At 35.4% G+C, this 17,757-nt stretch overlaps 2 protein-coding genes across 3 annotated transcripts in view; one reads left to right on the top strand and one right to left on the bottom strand.

The window, feature by feature from the left end:
- Positions 1-17,757, top strand: part of LOC140447587 (prolactin-releasing peptide receptor-like) — a 1,093,989-nt gene that overhangs the window by 595,819 nt on the left and 480,413 nt on the right. The gene's annotated exons all lie outside the window — the stretch shown is intronic.
- LOC140448845 (uncharacterized) lies at positions 5,061-5,444 on the bottom strand. Its single transcript, XM_072541963.1, has one exon. The coding sequence runs from the start codon at positions 5,442-5,444 to the stop codon at positions 5,061-5,063; it is 384 nt and encodes a 127-aa protein (XP_072398064.1).

The raw sequence follows: 17,757 nt of genomic DNA, 5'->3' as shown, positions 1-17,757 counted from the left end.
AACTTGTCCATCTATTCTGACTTTGATTTTGTTGCTTTTGTAAATGTTTTCAATACTTTTTATAATATTTGGGGAAACTTTTCTATTATACAGAAGATGGATAACACGGTAATGTCTTACTCTGTCAAATATTTTCTTTAACGGAATCAGACATAGAGGGTCTAATATATACTAGTGATTTCTCAGAAATTTGCTTTATAAATAATATTGCATCTATACACGATCTTTCAGTACGAGAACCCAGTTGTTCATCTGCTCATCTAATGTCTCTATTTGGGCTAGTCTCTCACTTCTTATTACCTATCCGTGTAACATACTGGTTTCAGATCCTTCTTGTCTACCCACCGTATAATATCCTGTTGTTTACTCTTTTCCTCTCTTTCACTGTCTTACCCCATCTCGCTGACCCTCTTATTTTTTATTCGATTTTCAGTGCCTTAATATTTTTCTAGCGATTGCTTTCAATGATCGTATTTCTGATGTTCTAAGTGTTCTTTTTTTTCTGCTGTATCTGCTCTGGATTCTACCGTATTGATGTCTTTATTGGCTGTAACCTTACATATAAACTTTACATGTCTGTCATGAGTTATTTTATTCCAATTTTTTTAGTTATATTCATTAGTTAACTTTCTATTGTGTTTTACTTTTTTTCTAAAAATAGTTGGCGCTCAACTTTTCCATCTGCTAAATATTCTGTTTAATCGTTATTTTTCCATTGCACTTTTCGTTTATTTTGGTTCTATTCTGATTTATTTTTTGTATACCCTCGTATTCACACCCCACAAAGTATTCTACCCCGTAAAGTAGAATTTTAGTTAATGAAATCATTTTATTTGTTGAAACACGTTCTCTAGTTTTTTTTCTTGGGTTTTTATAGTTCCCTGGATGTTGTCACTCCTATTCATATGATAACCTTACCTGCTTGTATGATAATCTAGTAGATCATGGTCATCTTGTACATCCTGCTAAATAACTAACGAGGCTTTGACGTCCGAGTGGCTTTAGGGAGATGAGCTGGTGAAAGGGCACTTTATTGTACTAAGACTGAAAAATTGGTGTCGAAGGCGGAAGAACCAAGTAAGTGCTCCACAGTATCAGAATGCAGAAGCCAACGAGAAACCACTGCATTAAAAGTTCCTAATGACATGTCCATTACACATTATAATGGCTAACACTATTTGTGCAAGAAAAACTATCGATCATGGTAATCGGAGACCAAAATGTGGCAGAGGAGGGCAACCATAAGAATGCAACCTAGTCTTCAACATACAAAACCCTTGCACAAAAGAGCAAGAAAATACTCAACCCACTAAGTTAAAAATAGCTACCTAAAATGTAAGAAGTTTTTTTCTACCGATTTCATCCATTTTCTTTGTGGTGGTCCTCTTTTCCTTTTTGTGCAAGCTACTGTATATATTAATTCTTTAGGGACTCTTCCTGCATTCAAGGTACGTAGCCGAGCCATCTCAGTATTTGAACATTTGCAATGTTTGAAATTTTTTGTTGTCCATATTTTTGCATTATTTCATTTTTTTTTCTTTTTCGCCAGATACGCATGTCTCTTATACCTTCATATTAAATTCTTCTGAGTATCTTTCGCTTCCATCTACCTAGCTTTAGTTCTATGGTTTTGCATAAGATCCAGGTCTCGCTAGCATAAAGCACCGTTGGCCGAATAACCGATGCGATGTATATATTTATCGTTTTGCTCCTCTGGATATTTTTTTTAAACTCAGCATCCTATCTAGACTTCCAACGTTTTTACTACCTTAACCCTTTCACTCCTGATTTGTATATTTTAAAATTTAAAATATTTATCTGTAGTTTGTTGTTCTAGAGCATTTAAAATAACTAAGAATGTATTTTAAAAATTTTTTTTTTATTTTTTTTTTGGTAAAAAATGCATGGGATTATTATATGCACGTTTTGACAAAATTTTTCTTCTTTTTCTCTCCTAAAATTTTAAGCCTACGGTTTGTACACTGAGCCATATATATAAACAAACTTTTAGAAAATATTTTTTAGAAAACAGTCTAATGCAGAACTGCCTCGATTCAATTGATCTGTAATAACTGGGGCTATTGTGGCTGGTAGATCATATCTCGGAATAAAATTTTCCGCATTGACATCAGTCCAAACAGCGGAAAATTCTGTACTAGTTGGCGGCAAAGGTTGCATAACCTCGTCTGCATCTTGGATATCTTCATCATTGACAGAGAATTCCTGATCTGAAATTTGAGATGCGTTCTCAGTTTAATTACCTATATTCACTTTACTTTCTAGTGAACTTACCCTACTTACTTCATCTGGTGACAAAATGAAGTCCTTATCCACCATACTATACTCACTACTATAGTCTATACTTTCAATTTCATCAATGTTATTAGCATAGTAATCAATTTCATCTTCGGTAAGTTTCTATTTTTTTCGATCCATGCTAAAAAAAGGAAGTTGTTTATACCTGTCGGGATAATATTTTCCAGTAAAAACACCTGTTGAGATATATAATTCCATTCAATATTTATTGCCCATTACGATAAATTTCGTACTGGGCAGCAATATTAAATTTTGTACTCACCTATCTTAACCTTTTATAATTAACAATGAGCAACCAAAATTGTCCATACGCCAACAGAAATATGTTATCAACACAGTTTCATATGATCGTACTCACAACGTGTTCACATTACACTAAATTTTAGGTTAGAATATGATGCTGACGATGGATACTCGATTTCACGTTATAAGAAATACCATAGCCTACTAAAATATCCCGTCCCAACGCAATTTTAAGCTAGTTTAAAACATTTAGAATTTTTCAAACCTATGTTGGGATATATATCCCGACAGGAGTAAAACGGTTAAGCCGTTCTATTTTCGATTTCGTGAGTCTCGTCATTTCCACTCGATAACGTTACTTCAAAATAATCGAACTGTCCGACTGTCTCCAATTTATATTCCTTGTCTGGGGCAGATACTTTTTAAAACTGTCCTAACTGTTTATTATTTCCCATCATCTCCATATACTTTGTTCTCTCCTTATTTAGTTCCATCCCATACTCTCTGACTTTTTTCTCAAGACTTTTAAAAATTTCTCTTAATTCTGTTGATCTTCTTGTTATAAGGCAAGGTCGTCCGCGTATGCTACACATTGATTTCTACGGCAATAGATTCAGTCTTTAGTGTGAATATTGCTTTCACTTGAAACTCTGTCCAAAAATAGATTGAAAAATGCAGTAGACAGGGGGTTACTTTCTCGCATGCCTTTTGTAATATTAAAACTGTCGGGGACATGACCTTCTATTACAACTTCCAAGTCCTTCTATCGTCCCATTGGCCATCTCTAAGATCCCTTGTACTTATTGCCTTGCTTACTCCTTCTTTCTTTCTTTCCACGTCTTTTTGGGTCTTCCTCGTTTTTTACGGTTTGGTGGTACTCACTTCATAATCTTTTTGGGCAATCTTGTGTCTTCCATTTTTTGAACATGACCGTACCAAATTAACTGTTTCCTCTCAATATCTGTTCGTTCTTATGTTCGTTGTCTTATTTCCTCATTTCGAACTCATTCCCTGCGGGATATACCTAACGATCTTTTAAACACATCCATTTCTACAACTTCTAATTTTTTTCTGTTGTTTTTGGTTATTCGCCAAGTTTATGCTCCGTAAATAGGCTGCTTTTAATTAGTGTTTCATATAATATATTGTATTTCCGCTTTATTCCTATTTCGGAGCTCCAAATTATTTCATTTAGGCAGCCAATTGTTCTTCTGGCTTGTGTTACCCTTTTCTTTATTTCCTCATCGTCTTTTCCCGTTCTATCGAAGATTACTCCCAGGTACGTATATTCACTACAGGATGTAATTTCTTCATTATTCTCCATTTCAATATTGGATAACATAGCTCCTATGGGTAGGTATTTAGTTTTTGACGTGACAACGTCTTAAATTAGGTTGTGGCTCGGAGTCACTCATGAAAAAGTGTAACGCCCGCTCACGTCTGTTACGATGAGTCACCGAACGAGAGAGAGGCCCGCCGGACCGGCGAATGCCTTGCGTCTCTCTCCCACTCAAACATGATCGGTCCGCTGCGCGCGCAGCACTAGAGAATTAGGCGCGTTGAATCGGTGCGTGCTTGTGTCTCTGTCTTTCTCGAGCGTTCTTGGCGTTGGAAAACCGAGAAAGCGTCATAATACAAGTTCACACGTGTGGTTAAAGTATCGTCAGCTGTGTTTGTAGTGAAAATGTGGAGTGCTTAGATTCGTCATTTACAACAACTACAACAATAAAGGTAAATAATTGTACACTAATATTGCATTATCGTAAACTATGATTGATTGATTAATTGTTAGATTGACACAAAAGTTGAGAAACTGAACAATAAATAGAAATTAGTTAAGTTTAAGTTTACATGTACAATGTTTTAGTAAACAAAATATATTTCTATAGTTAAAATTTGTGCAATTCTTATTTTCATTCAATTCCTTGTTCCTATTGTGCAATTTAATAATATTCATATCAATAAATATTCTACCGAGAAAAAGACGTTGTCACGTAAAATCTTCGCCCGTAAAACCGACTTTACAGGCAACCGATTTTTTTTTCACATTATTTCCAAGCCCCACTGTTCATACTCCTCCTTTAGTTTTCTTGCCATATACTCTAGATCATCTTTATCATTAGCTATGATGACTTGGTCATCAGCAAATTGTAAGGTATATAAACAAACCTCTCCGAGGTCTATACCCATACCGTGACATTTACGTTTCTACTGATTTAGTGCTTTTGCAACATACATCTTGAACAACGTTGGTGTAATACAGCATCCTTGGCGCAGACCCTTGTAACGAATAACTTTCTATATAGTCCGTTGGCAATTTTTACTTGTAATGTAGAATTTTCATATAGATTTTTTAAAGCTTTGATTAGAGTGTAGCTAATGTTAGTTTCTTGTAGTGATTTCCACAATTTAGTTACAGGACGCTGTCGTATGCTTTACGGAGGTCAACAAACATGAGATGGGTCTCTTGATTGGTTGCTAATTATTTTTAATTAGTTGTTTTAGATAGAAGCCAATATCTGTGCAAGTCCTTCTGGCGAGGAAACCAGCCTGTTCTTCTTCTTCTTGTCCCTATACCCTATCTCAATGAGATTTCTAAGAATGCGTCCGAACACCCGGCTTAGTGTACTAGTTACCGATATTCCTCTGTAATTGGAGCAGTCCAACTTATTTCCTTTTTTATGGATGGAAGAAATATAAGCTACTTTCCATAGACTGGGTGGCGTGACACCATTTATATATTTGTTCATACACCAAGTAAGTGCTAGAAAGAGTTTATCTGTGCCACATTTAATTAATTCGGCTGGAATGTTTTCTGGGCCAGGAGCTCTACCATTTTTTAGTTCAGTTACAGCTTTCTTCACCATATCAACTTCCACTACCATCTCTTCGCCGTCAACGAATACTTCCGTTGGTGATTATGTGGTATATTCTGCTCTACTTTCCCTTAGCAAATTCTCGTAGTGTTCTTTCCATTTTTCTGTTGGTATTAACTGAATAGAGGTAGTATTTCTTTCTGTGTTCTTGATTTTGTTTAAAAGTTTCCATGTCTCTGAAAACTTTCTTCCGCCTATGTAAGTGTTGATCTCTTGGCATTTCCTATTCCACATTTCTTTTTTTGCTGCTATTACTGCTCTTTTTGTTGTTCTTTGTAAATCCAGATATTTGTCTTTGTCTACTTGATGTTTAGTACTTAGCCACCGTGCGTACGCTTTCTTTTTCTCCATTATTAGGTTTTGCATGTCTTCGGTCCACCATAGCTCTTTACTGTGTCGTTGGGATTTTAAACCAAGCGCTTCTTTTGCGGCTGTTTGCCCGCTGTCTATTATATTTTTATAAACTTCTTCCACGGATACATTTTCGAATATGTCTACTAATTTTTCATTTAGTCTTCGTTGATATAGTGTTCTTGTACTTTCATGTTGTAAGCTGTCCTATTACAATTGTACTTTTGATTTAATTCAGAAGGGATTTAGTTAATCATATTATTTTATACGAAAAGTCAAGCTGTTTTAATGTGTCGATCAATTTAAATCTGTTTATTGTGTCATATGCTTATCGACAATCAATAAACAATATGTTCAGTAACAGATTGAATTCATATGAACTATAAGCTCATATAGCTTTATAAGCTTCATCCTGTTACGAAAATAAAATAGAGCTGAGCTTTCGTAGTTTTTGCCAACAAGTTTTGGTTTAATGGTCAGTACCCAAATCGACAAAGAGACATGTTTGATTAGCGTGAACAATAGGGATTAAAACTTATTGACTTCACCTAATGACTTTATAATGATCTTTGTTTCCAAAAAAAATGTCTTTACAATGGAAGCTATTGAAAAGTGATAAATATAGATAAGCTATTGACAATGAGTTTTTAATATATTTTACTTTTTTGTAATATTTTTCTTTATGTTATTGTTTAGTTCGACAATGTAAATGCTTTAGTTGAAACAATATTGATAGCCTTACAGAAATACATTGCCTATCTTACCTGCACTGCATTCTAACTGTGGCTTCTACTATAGCCACGATCTGTTTAGTTGTAAAAATTTCATATCGATTTGTATCTGTAAAGTAGGGAGAGCGAATTAAGTTCCACAGCACCTAGGCCACAATTGACCCATTGTGCATCCTCCCAGGGAGCTGTCGCCTTTAGTTCATTGTCCATCCTGCCATTTCTAGGAAGGTGGACAAGTCACCAGGAGACATCTCTCTTATGTGGGCAGGTGTGGACCAGGACTCGCTGAACGCGTACTCTCGTATTAACGATAACTCCGGGCATTCGCATAGGACATGCTCTACAGTTTCGTTCTCTCGTTCACATTTCCTACATAGAGGTGTGTCTGCTAGCCCCAGTGTATGGAGGTATTTGCTTAGTTGACAATGACCAGTTAAAAATCAACTGTCAACCGTAGGTTTTTCCTGGTCATTCCCAAGTACTTCTTTGATAACGACTCTTCAAGGTTGCTTAGTGTTACCCTGACAAGTTTACATCCTTGTCCTCCTTCTTCTTCCCATCTTTTTACGGTTTGCGTATGCGAGTGACATTTGACAATTTCCGCGATTGTTGTAGTTGACCAACCAAAAAGATCTCCAGTTCCTAAGAGTCTTAGGCCTGCCGCCTTCCTAGCCATTTCGTTAGCAATGCGGTTGCCTTTATTCCTATTGTGTCCTTTAACCCACCTCAGAATGATGGTATTACCATCCGAAGCTTGAGTTAGTGACTCGTAACACTCCATTACTAACCCTGATGTGACACGTGGTCTATTTAAGGTTAGTACCGCTTGTCTGCTAGCTGTGCAGATCATTATAGTTTTCCCTGCTATACCTTTTTGGGTTATCTCTTTTAGGCTATGGAGATACCAGCCAGTTCTGTCTGAACCACGCTCACTTTATTCTTAGGTTCAGTGATCTGGAGTATATCCCGCATCTCTAGCAGTGGTAGTGCATCCAATACTCCCCGCCAGAAACGAGTTCTAAATTGTCCCATTCCTACATCAAGGTTTGCATCAGCTGAGCGCAGCCGCATCATTGGCACTAGCGTCATCTCTTTGACATATACACTGGGGTGCAAAATTAACCGGACACTCAGATTTTTCCTAAAAACTGACATTTAAAAGAGTGTAAGGTGTTTCCAATTAAGTATTTAATAAAAAACAAAATTTAAAGGTCAAATTTATTACAACTCAAGACTGTTATACAGAAAAAACAATAAATAATTCAAAAAATTTGAAAATCTGCAAAGAAAATTTTTTTTTATAATATAAATATTTTTTATGGAAAACGATATTTAGTAGAATGTATTACCTTCACGAGCCCTAATTACCGCCCTCATTCAATCAGGCATACTTTGGATTAAGGCAGCAAAGTCTACTTGAGGGATTTGCTTCCATTCATCACGAATAACTTGCTCCAAATCATTCATGGTTTCAAACTCACCATGTACGTCGAATACGTCGTACGAGAATATCTCATGCATGCTCTATTAAATTTAAGTCTGCACTCCTTGGCCATAGTAATAAATGAGTCTCAACTTCATCGAAGTAATCCAGTGTTATTCTTGAGATGTGGCTGCCCACACCATTTCACATTAATAACAAAACGTATGTGTAAAAGTGTTGTTATTCACACAAAATATCTTAAAAGGTTCAAACAAGAGAAAAACGTTATCGCCAATAAGGTATAATATACAATTCAAAACAGATTAAACAAGTTTTGATCTAAACACCAACAAAAAACAAAAAAATCTGAGTGTCCGGTTAATTTTGCACCCCAGTGTATATCTAGAGACTTGATGCCAATCATCAACTCCATTGCAGCAGTTGGTGTTGTTTTCATGGCACCTGCTATATTTATGCAAGCCATCCGCTAAATATGGTTTAGTTTGTTAATCGCTGTTACCTGTAGCACTTTTGGTACCCAAGCAATAGCTCTGTAGGTTAGCATTGGCCTAATGACAGCAGTGTAGACCCAGGCAATCATCCTGGGCGAAAGGCCCCAGGTGCGTCCGACTGTTCGACGATACTGCTCATAGGCAATATATGCTCTTCTAGATCTACCATCTAAGTGTGAGTTCCATGTCAACTTCCTGTCAAGGGTAATACCAAGGTAGTTCACCTCGTCAGACAATTTAGACTGTAGTTTAGAATCCTTGGGGATATTAAGCTCGTGATTCTTTATTTCCTGGTAAAGAGGACCATCTAGATAGCAACCCTCCCTGTAGAGATCCCCTCGTAACTATGCCTCTAACAGAAACGTCTTTTACATTTATACGTATTGCTTTATTAGAGAGTATACTGAATATTAATTCGCTTACGGCCAGGGGAACATTCCTGACGTTGAGCTGTTTGGTGATGGTTGGAAATGTGGTTTTATCAAACGCTCTCCAAATGTCTATGAATATACCTAGGGTAGATTCTTTTATATCCAGCGATCTTTCAATTCTTTCCACTACATGATCCAGTGCAGAATCGGTCGATTTCTGATCGCTATAGCTAGAACTTTATAAGTTGTGTCGTGCTATACGCCTGTAGTTTTTATATTCCGTAACATTTCCTTTTTTCTGTATTGGACATATCAGAGCTCGTTTCCACTGTTTTGGTATTTGCTCTTTGTTGATAAATCACGTGTCAACTCTGTGATTTATTTCTATATCTCCAAATCATTACTTTATAATTGTTATAATTGTAAGAAATAAATATTAAGATAAAATTAATACTTTACTTATTTTCTCCATTTTAGTTTTAGACCTAGGACATCCCTGCTCTCAGTCCATAGTGGTAAATTTAATTAAGTTGGTATTTAATAATTAAAGTCCCTATTTACACTAACACCTTAATGTAAAAACCTTGGATATACCTATTGAATATTGTCGATTCATTAATTTAACTGCTTTCAATATACAAAGTAAATTTAATTATTTCTTATTCGGCGTTAATACGTTGTTCGAAATTGGGGCTTACTATAATTTAGTGGCGTTTAAAATCCCGTCTAGGGAGATTGCTAAAGTTTAGTATTAATTTATAATAAATTATATGAATGAAAGGAGTTAAAAAGCTTCGTGTTACATTTTGTTATTGGTTAAGTTTTTTAACGGTTAAATAAAATTAAACGTCTAAAAAGAACGGAAAAAATGGATTATGTCTTCGCAATATTAAGAAACTTAACAACTAATAAATGAAAGAACAGTATAGTAAAAAATAAAAACCAGTTCAGTAAAATAGAAGAATGAATTCTCGATGCGAATATAAAGAGTTAAATAATATTTTCATTTTATTATTATTTAATGTTACGTTTTGTCATAATAGTTTCATATTCCTTCTATTTTATAATTCATTACTTTTCTACAGCTTTGTCGTACCAGTATTTTCTTCAATGTTTGTTCCTATTATGTAATTTTAGATTTTTTTAATGATGTGCATCGCTACGTCTCGTCAACGCTCCGTACACGCACTCCCACCGCTGAGTTCCACTTCCATCGATGCACGCTGGAGGAGATGGAAGGCCAACAACCGTATAAAATAGCGTACGCCGCAAGAGAGAATCGAGTTTTGCTAAAGTGCTGATCTACTAGGAACTCCATCTGGCCTTTGGGCGTTGACTGAAGGCAAACACCTTCTGCTAGTGGGTTAATCTAGTTAGATAGATAGATAGTTTATTTGACTGTAAGTTACAACAAGGTTTACAGCATGTCAAAACTAAAATTATAAATATTAAACATTAAAACACATAAAAACGTACAACATAGACATATAATTAAAATAATATTAAATTTGGTTATGTTGCAGCTTGGGCATTCACAGATACACTCTCGAAATATTCACCTAATGTATAAGGACAGATGGTCACTAGGCACTCTTTAACTTGGTTTTAAAAACTCTAGTTGAATTAATGTTTTTAAATTTTTGAAGAAGTTGATTATAAACCACAGAGTAGATGACTTCCTACTTATTTCTAGATGTCGATAGGGTACTACAAACTGTCTCGTATTTTTTGCGTTGTGTGAATGAATATCACTGTTACAAAAAAACGTTCTTTTATTTTTATGAATAAATATCAATAATTACAAAATGTAAATTCCATACACTGTTAATATATTTAAATCTCTAAATAGGTTTTTACAAGACCAACCATACGGAACACCTACAATACATCTAACAATACGCTTTTGGGCCTTGAAAACGCCCTTTATACTAGAAGAGCCACCCCAGACAGTTATACCGTAACTCATGGTCGATTGTACCAAAGCAAAATAAAAAAGACTAAGGTATTACAGACTAAGTAGTCTACCCAAATTTTTTAATTAATAACATTTTGAATTAAGTTTTTTACATAAATTCCAACAATGAGTCTTCAAAGATAAATGAGAGTCGAAAGTCAATCCTAAAAACTTTACATTACTACAACTCAAAATGCCCTCACCATTGATGGAAATACTTAAATCAGGTTTAGTAGAATTTGAACGTTATGTAAATGATAAAAATTTAGTTTTGTGAACATTGAACAAGAGCGACTGATTACTGGACCAATCAGAGGGTCTTCAGTGAGTTTGTTATTTTATCTTGTTAAAAATGTATGTCTTTATCGCGATATATCATTGTTGAGTCATCCGCATAAACTGATACAAATTGCATCAGACATTACATATTATGGTAGTTCATTATTATACAAAATAAATAATATCGAACCTAATATGGAGCCCTGTGGTACTCCATTCTTATTAACAATCGGATCAGACATTGAAATCTTGAAGTTATTTTTTACTCTAAATATTTGGTGCCGGTCTTTCAAATAAGAACCAAACCAACTATGGACAACTCTTCTAACACCATATCTGTACAATCTATTGAGGAGTACATCGTGTTGCACACAATCAAAAGCACGACTGAGATCACAAAAAATGGCAGTTGGATTTTCACTGTTTTCAATTGCGATTAGGGCTTTCTTATAGAAACTGTTAATGACTGTGGAAGTAGAAAATTTATTTCGAAATCTATGTTGATGCTTTGTGATAATTTGGTTGATATCTAAAAATAATAAAAGTTGTTTTAGCATTGCGTATTCAATAATCTTAAATATCACAGATGGAACAGACAATGGTCGAAAATTTGACATTAATTTAGGATCACCTTGTTTTAATGCCGGTGAAATGATAGAAGTTTTCAGCATACTGGGAAAAGCACCAGTATTGAAAGAAACATTTATAATGTGAGCAAGTGGGGTCAAAATCTGAGACGCAATTTTCTTAATTACTATACCTGATATTTCATCAAAACCACACGAAACATTGTTTTTAATTTTATATTTTATTATATCTGATATCTTTCTCTGTTATATAAGATAGGAACAAACTATTTTGAACAAAATCGTAGGAATACTCAAAATTTAAATTTGATTTAATTATTTTACTAATCATATCTACTGGTGCATCTATAAAGTAATCATTAAATTTGTTTGATATTATATCTGAATCTGTAATTCTAGTATCATCTATTTTTAGACTGATATTATTGTGATTTTTTTGTTTTCAAAAATATAAATATCTGGGAGCTTACATCAACACAGAATTAGATCCAGACCAAGAGATCAGGGTACGAATAGAAATGGCAAGGGCAGCGTTCTTAAAATTTAAGCAATTGTTCTGTGACCAAAAATCTGAATACTGCGCTGAGACTGAGGTTTGTTGAATGTTACGTCTAGTCGCAACTATTGTACGGGGTAGAAACATCGACATTAAAAGCGCAAATAGTTATGAAGCTTGAATCCTTTGAACTTTGGATATACCGGAGAATGTTGAGAATTCCATGGACTGCCAGGGTCACCAATGAGGAAGTGCTGAGAAGAATGGGCTGAGACAAAAAATTGTTGAGAACAATAAAAGTACGCAAGATTGCATACCTTGGACACACACTGAGAAATGATAAATATAGTCTTCTGCAGGTCATCATGCAGGGTAGAGTCGATGGCAAAAAGGGAATAGGTAGAAAGAGGAAGTCATGGCTGCGAAATATTCGAGACTGGACAAACATGACTGTAGACGAATTACTCCACGTTGCAAAAGACAGAGAAGCTTTTAAAAATGTGGTCGCCAACCTCCGTTAATGGGGACGGCATAAGAAGAAGAAGAAGAAAAGAATTTACAATTTTAAAATTTGGAAAATTATAATGAATCACCTCGCCATCTGCTGATTACGTCTCGGTCATACAAAGAAATTTCAAATAAGACTCCTTATAATCAGCAAATAAACAATCAATTTTAAAATGATTTAGTTAATGAATATTTGACAGTAGGATATCGTACTCATCCCTTTCTTTTTCCTGTTTAAAAGTCATTTCTTCGAACTTTACTTTATTTGCATGTGTGTTGGGCGCTTACACCTGTGTGTTACTGGCCATAGTTTTGGGTCCATCGCTTTACCGAAATTTTGTTCAAAAATTGAAACTTTAAAAGATGAATCTATGTTGGAATACTTAGCTGTTAACGACGTACATATTACTTCTGGAAAGTATTTTTCTAACATCTTTTAGGATTTTCTGCCGTTATATATTGGTCTACTCTAGTAACATGGAGATGGCTTAAAGTTAGGACACCACTGATTTCTGAGTTCTCATTATTACCTATAACAAAACGTCCATTCCTTTTTTTGAGTCTAACCATTTTCCATTCTTGCCCACTATTTTGTAACCCAATTTGTATTCTCAATATTTATAAAATTTTAATCGTTTGTTAAATTAATATCTGAACATTTTGCTTCCGTTTGTATTCTTAAAATATCAGCTGATAATTGTTTATTATTTTAGATTAAGAAAACAACTCGTTTATCTTTATTGGTAACATTTTAAAACACAGTTTTTGTTGGGGAACTCCTTTCTTTATCAACAGCTAGACTTTCATTAACAGCAATATTTTTTGCTGGTGCAGTTTTTTTGTTTTTTGTGTATTCTTTACTGCTAGACTGTATCGGTCGTTCAAAATTGAGGTTTCTGTTAGAATGGTTTATCAAATTCATATTTTGTTGAGTAGATGGCGACTGGTCGGTTAATTGCATATATTTAAATAAATCTAGTTGTTCTTTTAGTAAATTAATCGTTATTTGTTGATTTGATATTATAATATCATTCTGATTAATAATTTTCTTTAAGCACCTGATTTCAGTTATCCTCGGACTATCATCGTCAGCCCCTTTATCCAAGATTTCGTTTGCTGTATCACTTAACCTAACACTTTCTTCATAGCATATAACCGTTTCATCGTCGATATATTTAATACATTTTAATTGCTTCAGGCAGCCACTATGTGATAACGTTCCACATTTTGCATATAAAAGACCACTTTCTGCAACTTTTTGGCACTTTTTACAGTACTTAACTACCGAGTCGTAAACACGACCGTTTCTCTGAGAAGCCATCTTGAATATCTTGCTACCTAGTGGCAGTTCCTTACCGGTCATAGAGTATTGATCTAAGACAGACCTATTGTGAGGCTGTGTTAATTAGTCACTTCCCTCTCCTTGCCCGACTGAGTGTTGATCGATCCTCCTATCTCTAACTCGTCCCCCGCACACCTTAAAATTGTCGTTTCAATTTTGTGACATTACATAAATTTTATTTTTCGCAGGTATTATACAGTGTGTCATCGAGTCATGCGTTGATACCATCACTGTAGGACTAGCCATTCAATTCTGTATATATTATCTCGAATATACTTTTATTTCGTTATTTACTTATTTTAAATATATTTCTACATTAATTAAACCTGAGTTTCACTGAGTCTGCTGTCTAATATAGCTACCCGTCGCAAATTGGCGCCCAAGCAGAAGTATTGCGTCACAAATTGGCGCCCGAGCAAAAATAGAAATACCGCTTCGTCCAGCAATGACAGACACAGACTCAGTAGCAGGTGCCACGACAGCTACGTCGTGGATATACCGCCTATCTAAAGAAGAATTGCAACACGATGCCTAAGAGGTCGGCTATAAAAGAACCATCCAATATTTAGGATTAAGACAAGGAATTGTTTTAAAGATAGCGGAGATCTGGCAAAAACCGAATGAGACACGAATAGGAGCAGAATACAAAAAAGAAACTTACCCGCATAGAACTGAATCCAAAGAAGAACCGAAAATGAAACTAACCAGAGTAGAAACGGCATAGCAGCAGACCAGTTGCGCAATTGCGACAACCAATTGCCAAATAGCGCAAAAATGCTGGTCTGGCTATGTTCAAATAACACGGTATGTTAGAAACTTCAAGAAAGATCCTTCTGTGTAAACCGTAGCAGATGCAGCCAGCAGAAAAATGTATCTATCCACTATAGAAAAGTCTTGGCACAATATTCCAATTCGTTTAATGGGACCATTCTTCTTCTTCTTCAAGTTCCGCTCCTATCGGAGATTGGAAATCATTCTGGCAATTATAATTTAGTTGGTTACGTGCCTGAATAGTTCAATTGAACTGCATCCAAACCATTCTTTTGCCTTTGATTTTTCCCTGCATTATATTCCTTAATAGTTCGTATTTTTCACCTCTCATGATGTGCCCCAAGTATTCAAATTTCCTGATTTTTATGGAATTTAAAACTTTGCATTGTTTTCCTAGTTGTTCGAGAACTTGTTCGTTTGTTTTGCGATCCATCCATGATATTTTCAAAATACGTCGGTAACACCACATTTCGAATGCTTCTGGGATTTTAATGTTGGATTTTTTAAGTATCCAAGCTTCAGCCCCATACAAAAGGGTAGAGAAAATATAACATCGAAGCATTCTTATTCGGAGCGATATATTGATATCGCGATTACAAAAAAGTTTTCTCATTCTATTAAAAGTTGACCGTGCAATTTGAATGCGGCATCTTATTTCTTTTGTCTGATCAGTATCTTCTGTGATTCATGCTCCAAGGTATTTGTACGAAGATATTTGTTCAATTTCCGTATTATCTAGTACTAGCTTAACTTTGATGTTTTGAGCTTTTGTAAATACCATGAACTTGGTTTTCTTCAAATTTATTTTTAGTCCATAATCGTTGCAATATAATATATATTTAGTTGTTCAGCAAGGTGTTGCAGTTCTTCTAGTGTTCCTGCCAGAAGGACGGTGTCGTCAGCATATCTTATGTTATTAAGTGGCTCACCGTTTATTATAAGGCCCTCACTGACCTCGACAAGCGCTAATTCTGAGATGGCTTCACTGTATAAATTGAATGACAAGGGTGATAAAATACACCCTTGGCGGACCCCACGGCGAATATGAATATCCTCGTTCAGTTCATTTTCAACTTTCACTTTTGCTGTTTGCTGTCTATGTTTTTATTTAATAAAATTTCTTTAAGCCGATTATGCTGCACTCTGTCAAATGCCTTCTCAAAATCAATGAAACAGGCATATACTTCCTGATTTATATCTAAGCATCTCTGCGAAAGAACGCTTACTGCAAACAGTGCATCTCGTGTTCCCAGTCCTTTCCTAAATCCCATTTGTGTATTACTTATGCCTTCATCTAATTTCTTATGTATTCTATTGTGAATTACTTTTAAAAACAATTTCAAGACATGACTCATTAAGGTTATGGTGCGATGTTCATTACATTCCTTTGCATTAGCTTTTTTGGGTAGCAGTATGAATGTTGATTGGAGCCATTCTTTAGGTATTATACCTGTTCTATATATGGTATTGAATAGATCTAAAAGAAGATCAATAGATTCAGTATTCACAATTTTGAGTAATTCGATAGAAACATCATCAGGCCCGGGAGATTTACCACCTTTAGCTTGTTTCATTGCATATTCAATTTCTTCTCGTATAATATCAGGCCCAGTATCATCCTTAAATTCTTTTGGTGCTTCTGTTCTCTCTTTGTCTTCAAAAAGTTGTGCTATATATTGGGCCCATCTCTGCATTTTTTTGTTTATATTTGTTATAAGTGCACCACTTTTATCTCTTAGTTGCCTAGTTTGAAGTGTTTTTCTCATTCCTGTTAATTCTTTAATTCTTTTATGCATGTTAAAAAAGTCATATTTTTTCTCAATTTCTTCTAGTTCTTGGCACTGCTCATGTAACATTCTCTCCTTAGCTTCTTTTATTCTCTTTTTAATTAATCGATCAGTTTCATTATATTTAATTGGATTTTTTGTTTTGAATGATTTTCTTTCATTCATTAATAGTAGTATTTCTTCAGTCATCCAGTCTTTATGTTTTCTTTTCTTTGGTTTTAAGTTTTCATTTGCTGTTTTAATAATTGCTAATTTTATATTTTCCCATTTTGTTCCCCAGTTTGTTCCTTTGTTTGTGGTTCCCTTAATCTCTTAATATCAATTCTACTTTGTGTGGGTTTTTTAACCAGTTTCAATTTTGACCATGAATCAATTTTGACTTGGGACCATGCCCAAGATCTACAGACGAAAGCATCATGTCATTGTAGCCTCCATGCCACAAAAAATGCACGCTACATTTTTTTTCCAAAAAAAGGGGTGTAACGATGTACATCGCGACGTTACGTCAACGCTCCGCACACGCACTCCCACCGATATGTTTTACTTTCATTAATGCGCTAGAGGAGATGAATGGCCGACAGCCGTATTAAACAGCTGCAAAAAAGAATCAAGTTCCGCCAGAGTGCTGATCTGATAGGAACTCTACCTGGCCTTTGGGTGTTGATCAAGTGGCAGTTCCTTACCGGTCTTAAGCCGCGTTTACACGATGACAATTGGCGAGACAATTGTCAGAAGACAACTGGTGGCATGAAATTATTGTCTTCGTCTAAACACTTCAGGCCAATTGCCTTGCCAACTGCCCTCACAATTGGCCCAAAATTCAGTTGTCTCCGGGAGTAGACTGAGGACAATAAGCTGCGCCCAGTGAGCCCCCCCCCCCCACTCGAAATCAGCGACAATTGGCGCTGTGTGAACGGTGTAGGCTAGTAGTGCTGTCTTGTTTTTGCCAGTTCCATCACCGGACACAACAGATGACGAGCAGTCGGCCATGTTTTAGCTATCTACTGCCATGGCAATAGTTGGCCCCGTATAAACATCTCCTCGTTCAACTGAACTGGCCTCCGACAATCCGCAATTACGTGATGACAATTGTCCGATAATAATTGTCTTGCTAATTGTCATCGTGTAAACGCGGCTTTAGAGTGTTGATCTAAAACAGACCAATTCTGTTTCTGAAGGTTGATTGATGAACCACCATCTGTAATCAGTCC

The sequence above is a fragment of the Diabrotica undecimpunctata genome, chromosome 8 (assembly GCF_040954645.1).
Source record: "Diabrotica undecimpunctata isolate CICGRU chromosome 8, icDiaUnde3, whole genome shotgun sequence".
NCBI lineage: Eukaryota > Metazoa > Arthropoda > Insecta > Coleoptera > Chrysomelidae > Diabrotica > Diabrotica undecimpunctata.
This window is presented reverse-complemented; position numbering and strand designations above follow the sequence as displayed.